Source organism: Oryzias melastigma, linkage group LG19 (assembly GCF_002922805.2).
Source record: "Oryzias melastigma strain HK-1 linkage group LG19, ASM292280v2, whole genome shotgun sequence".
NCBI lineage: Eukaryota > Metazoa > Chordata > Actinopteri > Beloniformes > Adrianichthyidae > Oryzias > Oryzias melastigma.
In genome coordinates this window covers 2,378,025-2,388,270 of record NC_050530.1, presented here as the reverse complement: position 1 = coordinate 2,388,270, position 10,246 = coordinate 2,378,025, and the positions used below count along the sequence as shown (strand labels likewise).

The 10,246-nt window shown below is 43.3% G+C and overlaps 1 protein-coding gene across 1 annotated transcript in view; it reads right to left on the bottom strand.

Moving 5' to 3' along the window:
* Positions 1–10,246, bottom strand: part of tecpr1a (tectonin beta-propeller repeat containing 1a) — an 18,145-nt gene that overhangs the window by 5,572 nt on the left and 2,327 nt on the right. Inside the window, exons 3-15 of the mRNA XM_024284725.2 lie at positions 9,899–10,081; positions 9,704–9,826; positions 9,507–9,626; positions 9,235–9,409; positions 9,031–9,131; positions 7,990–8,091; positions 7,777–7,919; positions 7,109–7,704; positions 5,913–6,058; positions 5,684–5,839; positions 3,812–3,961; positions 1,734–1,891; positions 1,438–1,665 (exon numbers count right to left, since the gene is read on the bottom strand). Of these exons, the coding sequence (XP_024140493.1) occupies positions 1,438–1,665; positions 1,734–1,891; positions 3,812–3,961; positions 5,684–5,839; positions 5,913–6,058; positions 7,109–7,704; positions 7,777–7,919; positions 7,990–8,091; positions 9,031–9,131; positions 9,235–9,409; positions 9,507–9,626; positions 9,704–9,826; positions 9,899–10,081 (2,381 nt within the window). The remainder of the gene's footprint in view (positions 1–1,437; positions 1,666–1,733; positions 1,892–3,811; positions 3,962–5,683; positions 5,840–5,912; positions 6,059–7,108; positions 7,705–7,776; positions 7,920–7,989; positions 8,092–9,030; positions 9,132–9,234; positions 9,410–9,506; positions 9,627–9,703; positions 9,827–9,898; positions 10,082–10,246) is intronic.

Below are 10,246 nucleotides of genomic sequence, written 5' to 3'. Positions count from 1 at the left end.
GGGGGGGGGGGGCAAGTGAGACTTCCACTGTGATAAAATGAGTTTGCGACCCATCATGAAAGCTGTCTGGACCCACTCAGCATAGTGCGACGGAAGGTTATCAAGAGGTGATGGGTCACCCAAAATGAAAAGCACCTGGGAGATAGGTACATTGTACTTAATGACCTGAATAATGTATCGATTGATTTCCATCCAGAAGCTCTGAATATTTGGACATCTCCACATCATATGAGTTAGTGTGCCCTCATCCCTCCCACATCTCCAACAAGCAGCGGACTGCGTGGCTTTGCGTGTTAACAGAAAGCTTTACTGTGGTAAGGAGCAATGGAGGGAGTGGGTTACACAGCTGACTCTCTAGATTAAACCAAGGAGGAGCCCTTTCAGGGAGCAACGCCCAGTGAATAATGTGTCTGAGACAAAAAGCATAATGGTAGAGAGTTAAATTTGGGACCCCCAGTCCTCCCAGGTCTACCGGCCTCTGCAGTCTTTTCAGTCTAAGTCTGGGACGCTTTCCACTCCACAAAAATTTGTTGCACAATCTATCAAATTGTCGAAAATAGCCAACAGGAATTTTTATAGGAAGGGCCTGCAACAACTAGTTGAAACTGGGGGCACCAATCATCTTAATTACATTAACTTTTCCCCAGAGAGACAAAAATAAAGGAGACCAGCGTTCTATATCCAACTTAAATTTATCTATTAATGGTTCAAAGTTGACTCAAATCAAATCAGACAGAGAGTGGGGGAATTTGATACCAAGGTACTTGATTCCTGTCCGAGGCCAGCTAAGGTAAAAACATTGTCTTTGGGCAATGTAGTGTCAAGAGGAGGGCCTCGGATTTTGACCAATTCACTCTGTAGCCGGTTAAGTGAGAAAACTGGTCAATAATTCTGAACAGTGCAGGAAGAGAACACTGTGGTTGTGTGACCAATACCAGAGCATCATCAGCATACAACATCAGTTTATGAGTGCTGTCATTTATACGCAAAGACCCAAAAATCTGGGTCTTTGCGAATAGAAGCCGCAAGGGGCTCCAACGCTTGGGCAAATAGAAGAGGGCTCAAGGGACAGCCCTGCCTTGTACCCCTAGAAAGTCCAAATGGCCTTGAAATAGCCCGATTGATGGAAACTGAGACTCTAGGATTGTTATAAAGAAGCTTCACCCAAGAGGTAAAAGTTGCTCCGAAACGAAGGCTTCCAGGGTAGCAAACAAAAATTCCACTCCACCCTGTCAAAAGCCTTTTCGGCATCCAGGGAGATTGCTGCTGCTGGTGAGGCGTTACTCAAAGACGTGTCATTTTGTGACACTCAATTTTCACTCAATGGCACAGTTAAAAAAGAAGACTTGTGAAAACTATCTGGTCATGCAGCTCAGGACTGATGCGGGACAAAATAAAGGCCGAGCTGAACTCTTTCGTAGGACGAGATCTCTGTACCTGCTGGTGTAGCCGCTGACGGGGTTCCACCTCTGGTTCTCGTAGATGTAGACACTCTTCACGTCAGTCTGTGTGTAGATGTTGTCTGTGCTGCTGGCCAGACCCTGGAAGCAGCCCCCCCCGTAGCCTCCAGTGTAGACCCAGGCGGTGTGGTCGTACCCGACGCCCCACACTATCCCGGCGCCACACTCCACCATCCGCAGGTGTCCTCCCACCTGCCGCCAGAACCTGGCAGAGAAAACGGGCGCTGGTGACTCGGCGTGGGGGGGCGGTTCTCCTCATTAGGAGGTTCTTACATCTGGTCACAGGGAGTTGGGTAAGGCACCGCCTCCAGAGCGGGACACGGCTCGCTGACGAAGACGTCCCCTTTGCAGGTGATGGACCAGATGGCCTGTTTGGACGGAGGACCGCGGATCCCCCTGGATTCACAGCAGGAGACGCTCAGCAGGGCCAGCTGGACGGAGAGAGATAGAGATCAAGTCAGAGAGAGCAGGAGCTTAAAAGAGTCGGATCTGCTTAATGTATGACAACTGTGAAGAGACGGAAATACTTAAAATTTTTACTTTGTTAGAGCTCAATATTCGGCATGACTATAGATCATAGGAAAAGGCTCAACACCAATCTTTTTTTGACATGTTCTTGAACATTTTTAAATTATATTTTTCTTTGTAGTTCATTTTACTCAAATTATAAACCGGTCATTTAGATGGCTCAATAAAAGTAGGTGGTCTCACATCGAATGTTCAAAATGTTTGGCCCCAACACGGTGGCGTCCATATTGGGAAACAATGGCGACTTAATTAACCTCATTTTGTTGGAGCCAGAAGTAAAAAATTTCCTTTTTAACTTCAAAGCTGACAACTTATACAGTATTTTCAGTCCAAAATGCTGTTTTTGTACTAATAGTTAAAAAACTACACATTAAAAGTAAACATCCCCTTCGACCATAAGTACATTACTCAACGTCTTAAACCAAAGTTACTTTATTAAATGTTAAAGTTGACAACTTCTACTATATATCTTCATTCAAAAATACTATGGTTATGTACTAATACCTCAAAAACCACCCAGTAAAGGTAAATACATCTCTATGAGGAGATAGGTTTGTCGTGTGTGTTAATGTTAGGGTTCTCCCAGGCGTTACTGTGGCTGGTTGTATAAAATGATTATTTTAGTAATCGACTAATCACAGATTATTTTTTCTGATTAGTCGACTACTCGGATCATGCAAAAATTGGATGTAAAACACACATCTTAACCATCATTAGCTTTCAACTAACTAAAAACTAGATAATGATAGTATGAATGCTGTAAGCTGAATTTGGCCGTGGAAGATATAAGAGGTGATAGCTGAAAATGCTGAAGCTGAAACCCAGCTAAAATATTAGTTAAATGCCAAATTAGCCTAAAAATCTAAAAAACCTGCGTTAGCCAAAACAGCTAGCATATACATGTAGCTGAAGAATTAGCTAAACTCCAAAATAGCCTATAAAACAAAAAAAGCCTAAATTAGCCAAAATAGCTAGTATGCAGCAGAAATATTAGCTGAGCTCTAAATAAGCTTAAAAAAAATGAAAAAAATCCTAAACTAGCCAACATAGCTAGCATGTAGCTCAAGTATTAGCTAAATTCCAAACTGCCTGAAAAAAAACTTAAACTTAAGTTAGCCAAAATACCTACCATGTAACTGAAATATTAGCTAAACTTTGGCCAATAATAGCCAAAATAGCCAAAAAAAAGCCTAAATTAGCAAAAACAGCTAGGATGCAGCTGAAATATCAGCTAAACTCCAAATTAGCCTAAAAAACGAAAAATATCCAAAATTAGCCAAAGAGGCTAGCATGTAGCTGAAAGAGTAACTGAACTCCAAAATAGCCTAAAATTTTTTTAATAAAAGCCAAAATAGTCCAAAAAGCTACAATAATGCCATTATAACTTTCAATTTTACTACACTCTGACTCCATACAATATAAAGTAACAACTAATCGACTACTAAATTAGTTGTTGATTAGTCGACTGATCGAGGCAGCCCTAGTCACAGCAGAGCCTTACGTTTCTTACTATAGTCTTGTCTTTATGTGCTCTTTGTGTATGTGTCAATGGGGGACTTTTTGGACTTTGGTTTTAATTTGACATTCTGTGAAATTTGAGCTGCTCAAAGTATGATAAACGCTTTTCCCAAATACAGTTTAATTTGATGGCAGGTGGATAAACACCTTGTTGAACCCAACAAAAGTTCAATTTTGACTCTTCTTTCGACCCGCCCGATTTCCGTTTTCCCACCATTGTTTCTCTGGGCGGAGCAAACTCCGCTCAGGCTTCATCTTCCGGTGTGTTCTGTGTCTGTGATGCAAACACAAGTATGCATACACACCCAGTCATACATTTCCAGCTCGGTGGCAGCGGCCACCCGGATTGGCCACCTCTGTTTGGTCCGCTCGTCCGTGTAGATGGCAAACGTGTGTTTGGAGTCGTTCAGGACAGGAACCAGAATGGTCACTTCGTTGATGAAGGCGTGCAGGTACTGAATCCAGGTAGATGGAAAACAGAAAAGGGTATAAAAAAATCCTAACGTAGCAGCTATGCGCTGACATTTCAGCTACACGCTAACGTAGTAGCTACACACCAACAAAGCTGCTACGCACTAACAAAGCAAGTACGCGCTAACGTAGCAGATACGTGCTGACATTACAGCTACACGCTAACGTGGCAGCTACGCGCTTACATAGCAGCTACGCGCTAATGTAGCAGCTACACGCTAACGTAGCAGCTACACGCTGACATTTCAGCTACACGCTTACATAGCAGCTACGCGCTAATGTAGCAGCTACACGCTAACGTAGCAGCTACACGCTGACATTTCAGCTACATGCTAACATAGCAGCTACACACTAACATAGCAGCTACACACTAACAAAGCAGTTATGCACTAACAAAGCAAGTACGCGCTAACGTAGCAGATACGCGCTGACATTACAGCTACACGCTAACGTAGCAGCTACACGCTAACAAAGCAGCTATGCGCTAACAAAGCAAGTACGTGCTAACGTAGCAGATACGTGTTGACATTTCAGCTACGTGCTAACGTAGCAGATACGCGCTGACATTACAGCTACACTCTAACGTAGCAGCTATGCACTGACATTTCAGCTATGCGTTGACATTTCAGCTACACGCTAACAAAGCAGCTATGCAATAACAAAGCAAGTACGCGTTAACGTAGCAGATACGTGCTGACATTTCAGCTACACGCTAACGTAGCAGCTACACACTAACAAAGCAGCTATGCACTAACAAAGCAAGTACGCGCTAACGTAGCAGATACGCGCTGACATTTCAGCTACATGCTAACGTAGCAGCTACACACTAACAAAGCAGCTACACACTAACAAAGCAAGTACGCGCTAAGGTAGCAGATACGCGTTGATATTTCAGCTACACTCTAAAGTAGCAGCTACACAATAACAAAACAGCTATGCACTAACGATGCAAATACGTGCTTAGGTAGCAGATACGCGCTGACATTACAGCTACACGCTAACGCAGCAGCTACGAGTTTACATAGCAGCTACGCGCTAATGTAGCAGCTATTTATTTATTTATTTTATTTTATTTTACCAGGAAATCCCATTGAGACTACATCTCTTTTTCAAGGGAGACCAAGGGAGCTATGCGCTGACATTTCAGCTACGCGCTAACGTAGCTAACTGGTGACTATTAATGATGTCATCGAGTGTACCGTCCAAATTTTAAGACACTTTTTCCATAGCTCTCCATTTAGAGGGCTAAATGTAATTATAGTTTTGTAGGGTCAAGTGTTTACTTGGATGGGTATCGAAAATTGAAAAAATGCTCTATTACTGGGATATATCACAATATGTATCGTATTGTGAGGCACTTATCGGGATACATATGAAATCGCCAGACTCTTGTCAATACAAACCCTTAGTGCTAACATAGCAGCTACACACTAAGTAGCAGGATTACGCTAACGTAGCTGACGGGCGACTACTGATGACATCATCGAGTGGGAGTAACATGTAAATTCGAAGACACTATTATTCCTCCCTCTCCTTTTGGAGGGCTAAATGTAGGAAAAGTTTTGTAGGGACACGTTTTTACTTTTACAGAAAAGTGAAAAATTGTGCTAGTACTGTCTCGGGATATATTTTTGCCTGCTCTTGATTTGCGATTTCAATTTTCAGGACACTAATTCCAGTCTGTTATTTCTAGGTAATAGTCTCACCTTTTTCTCCTCATAATAATTGTAATAAATGAATAGAATGCCGTCCTTGTTGCCGTCTGGGCCAGAGAACTGCTCAAAGGCAAACTGGACATCGATCCACTTGTGTGGTTTCCAGTCTCTCCACCACTGCATGGCTCCTTTCTTCACCCACACAGACTGGAACCAGAGTAAAGAGGACGTAGATCAGAGAACGTCGAAGGGGCGGTCCTCGGTCGTTCTGTGTTCGTACCTGTTCTATGGCTTGTTCGTAGTGCTTGAAGTCGTCCATCTCCCTCCTGCTCCGCTCGCTGAGTTGCTCACAGATCTGTCTCCGCCACGCCGCCGTCTGGGCCGGACTGACTGACAGACTCATGGACTGGACCGACTGAGTCAAAGCTGCGAGAACACATTCAGTGGAAATCCATTTAGAACAGAGATCCCCGAACTAAGGCCCGCGGGCCGGATCTGGCCCTCCTCCACGTTTGGCTTGGCCCCCCACACACGCAGATCAAGACCCACATTATTATTTTTCTTCTGTACTTTTTTTGGACGTCCATAGCTCTTCAGCTCTTTCAGCTCTATTTATGCTAGCTTTTTTGACTGTTTAAGCAGTTATTACAGATTTTTAGTTTATTTTGGGGTTTTGATAATATTTCAGCTACTTGCTAGCTTTTTCGGCTAATTTATGATTTTTTTTCTTTTCATTTTTTAGGCTGTTTTGGAGTTAAGCTAATATTTCAGCTACATGCTAGCTGTTTTGCCTAATTTGGGGGTTTTTGTTGTTGTTTTTAGGCTAATTTGTAGTTTAGCTAAAATTTCAGCTACATGCTAGCTTTTTTGGCTAATTTATGATTTTTTTTTCTTTTCGTTTTTTTAGGCTGTTTTGGAGTTAAGCTAATATTTCAGCAACAAGCTAGCTGTTATGGCTAATTTATGAATTTTTTTTTTCTTTTCATTTTTTAGGCAGTTTTGGAGTTAAGCTAATATTTCAGCTACATGATAGCTGTTTTGGCTAACAGGCTTTTTCAGTCTTTTAGATTAATTTGGAGCTTAATCAATATTTTAGGCTTATGCTAGCTGTTTTTTCTAATTTAGACATTTTACCAGTTTTTATTTGGCTAATATTTGGTATTTGGCTAATATTTCAGCTACATGCTAGTTTCTTTGGCTAATTTAGAATTTTTTCAGCTTTTTAAAATAATTTTGCATTTCACTAATATTTTAGTTAATAAAATAGCTTCAGCGTTTTCAGCTATTAGCTTCAGGATTTTTAGCTATAAATTTCAGTCTCTTCAGCTATCAGCACTAGCATCTTCAGCGGCCACATTTAGCTTTCAGCATTCACACTAGATTATCACAGGTAATGCTACATATCTAGTTTTTAAAATGTTTTAGTATTATTTTTTTCTATGAAGATTACAGAAATGTAACAGTGAATTTACTCACAGGTGGTGTTGGCCGATGAGCTGAACCAGTTGAGTTGGGAGGAACTGTCCACCGAACAGCCTCCTCCGCTGACCCAGGCCCACATGGGGGGTTCCTCCGCACCGTACGAGTCCTCGCCAGCCAGGGTGAAGGTGGTCACGGACGACAGGCTGCATGTTTCGGCGGAGTCCAGCACAGCTCCGGTCTGAATCTGCTGGTTCTGGGCCTCTTCTAGATCCACGTTACTCCACTGGGAGCCGGGACCGCCGCGTGACTCGGCGGAGGGGAGCGCCTCCCCAGTGCAGAGCAGGCTCTCCTCTCCTTCTATGGGGAGAACCTCCTCTTCCAGGACCGCAGCAGTGACTCGTACGTCTTTGGAGGGCTTTGCCTGATCTCTGTCAGAGACGAGTTCAGAGATGAAACTGTCGCTGGTGACCTTTGGGATGCGGGCTTTGGGGGCATCGCCGGCGGGGTTACACGGGGGGTCTGAGGAGGACCCAAGGAAAGGTTCTGGGCTGGTAAAGGTGGCTCCATCTCCTGATCCTTTCTCTACATCAGAGTCTGCATCGCTGACTACAGACTGGGCTTGCACCTCCCCAGAGAAATAACGTCCAGCGCTGTGAATCGGAGACAAATGGTGGTCATGTGATCAAAAACCAGCAGGATGAACCAGTCAAGCCCAGGCCCACCTCTGGTGGCTGCTGGCGCTGGAGTGGGAGCGCTCTCCGTCTCTGGGAGCGCTGATGGCCCTCCAGGTTTTGCCGCTCAGTTCACTGAAGGTGACGCCCTGCCTGAAGTACACGGCCCGATCCTCACAGCCGACGGCCCACACCTGAGCACAGCGGCCAGAGCTCAACACGGGTCGGACATGCGCAACACGGTGACCCGGACAGCCAAATCACCTGATCGTGGAGTCCGACGCTGATCGTGATCATTTCTCCAACCATGCTGATCCAGCCGGAGCCACAGGGGTTATGGGAGTTCACGCCACGCCTAAACCACACCTGAGAAGAAGGGGGGGAATATCACCTTTCTAAAGTATTGTTGTACTGACACAATGTGACAAAAATGATCCTGTTAACAGTCCAGAAACTCTTCACTTGGTTCTCTTTCATTTACTCCACTGCAGGACGAGACTGGAGGGGATTTAAAAAAACTCTGAGATTGATCACTTTTATTACATAAGGAGATTTTAAAACAAGTCTTGATGACCATTTTAAAGATAAATGCTGCAATTATTTTAGGATTTTATATTTTTAGATTGGGGTTTTTTTCAGATTCTGTTCAAATGTATTTTTTGTTCTTGGGAGGTACTTTTTTCTTTTCTCAAAAGCTCAAAATCCTGGTTTTTGCCAAGATTTGGTAAAATAAAATGAAATAAAAAAACTAAACCAAAAATTAAACTAAACTAAAATAGAATTAGTTTTTGTTGATTTGAGACTTGTACCGTTAAGTTTTTACTTTGGATGGGTACCGAAAAGTGAAAATTTGTCCTGGTACTGTGTTGGGATATATCGCGATATGTATCGTATCGTGAGACACGGATCGGGATACGTATCGTATTGCCAGATTCTTGAAAAATAGACATCCTGCTTCAGAGTGACTTTTTTATGTTACTATGGTTATATAAAATAAAATAAAATAAAATAAAAAAAAAAATTGTATAAAAATTAGTATACGACAAAATTACATAAATTAAATAAAATTTAATTTAATATTAAATAAAATTTAATTAAATTATAACAAAACAAATTGAATTAAATTAATAATAGTATAAAAAATAATATAAGACAAAATTACAAAATTATATAAATAAAATCAAATAAAACATTACATTAAATTAAATTAAAACAAAATAAAATGAAATAAAATAAAATACAATAAAATAAAATATCAAATTAAATTAAATAAATCATGATCACTGTTATCTGCCATGTTCTCACCTTGTTGTCCTTAGTTACCGCCCAGACTACACTGCTTCCCACTGAAACATGTGAAGCCCCCACCTCAGGGCTCGGACCCTCCACCAATGCCCACGACAAACCTGGACACGAAGAAACAATAAAGTAAGAATCCAAATCCCCGATTTCCTACTTTCCATTATTGGAAAGCAGGAAATCAGGGAGGTCAGAAGGTCATGGGGATACCTTTGGGGCAGTCCCGGGTGATGCCCTCCCTGACGATCAGCTTCCCCTCCCATAACACGGCCCAGACCAGGTCTCCTGGGCCACAGCTGATCTGGACCACCTCCCCGGGCAGAGGCACCTCCTCCCAGGAGGAGCCCTCTGGGTTGTGGTGGCAGATTCCTTCTCTGAACCACACCTGAAGGACACAAAGCAGCAGATAATCCGAGCATGAACAGGCTCCTTCACAGACATCTGGGATAAAGAAAGAGCGAGTTTCTGTGCTGGAGTCGTACCTTCCCCTGCAGGGACACGGCCCACAGCGACAGCCGGCCCCTGGGCTCCTCGGTGACCTCCCAGCCTCCACAGCTGATGTCGCTGAAGGGATCCGGTAGAGACATCGGCTGAGAAGGAATCTGTCAAATCATGAAAAGATTCGTGATCCAACAAGCTTTCATATTTGAATACAAGCCGTGTGGATAGTACAACACACCTTTGCCCAGGTGTCCATGGCCTTATACCTCCTGTAGCGAATCCATCGCCTGCGACGGACACAGGAGTTCCACTTTTTATCTTTGGTGTAAGTGGAGGGGAAATCGATGGAATACGTCCACCCCTGATAACACAGTTATTTAATATATTGGAGGAAAGTCGAGTTCCTGCCTCAAACAGAACAGACATCCCTCACCTCCTTCTCTGTGGGCTCCCCTTCAAAGTTTTCATCCACGTACCAGTCCCCCTCCCACTCCCAGCTGCTGGACGGCAGCTGGAAGCCGTGCAGAGGCTGGTGCTGCAGACCCGTGACGTCGCTCCACTGCCAGCGGTCGCTCGGCAGCAAACGCTCGGAAAAACCATCGACGGGATTCCAGCGCTGGAAAAAGACAAGCAGACGGCTCGGCAAAGTGGAGACATCTTTGTTTCTATCACTGTGATGCATTTCTACAGAGCTGATGAAACCGAAAACAGCTATGTGATGGAAGAAGAATCGGATACAGAAAAACAAAGATGAGAATCAGAAAAAGAAGAATCAGAAAAA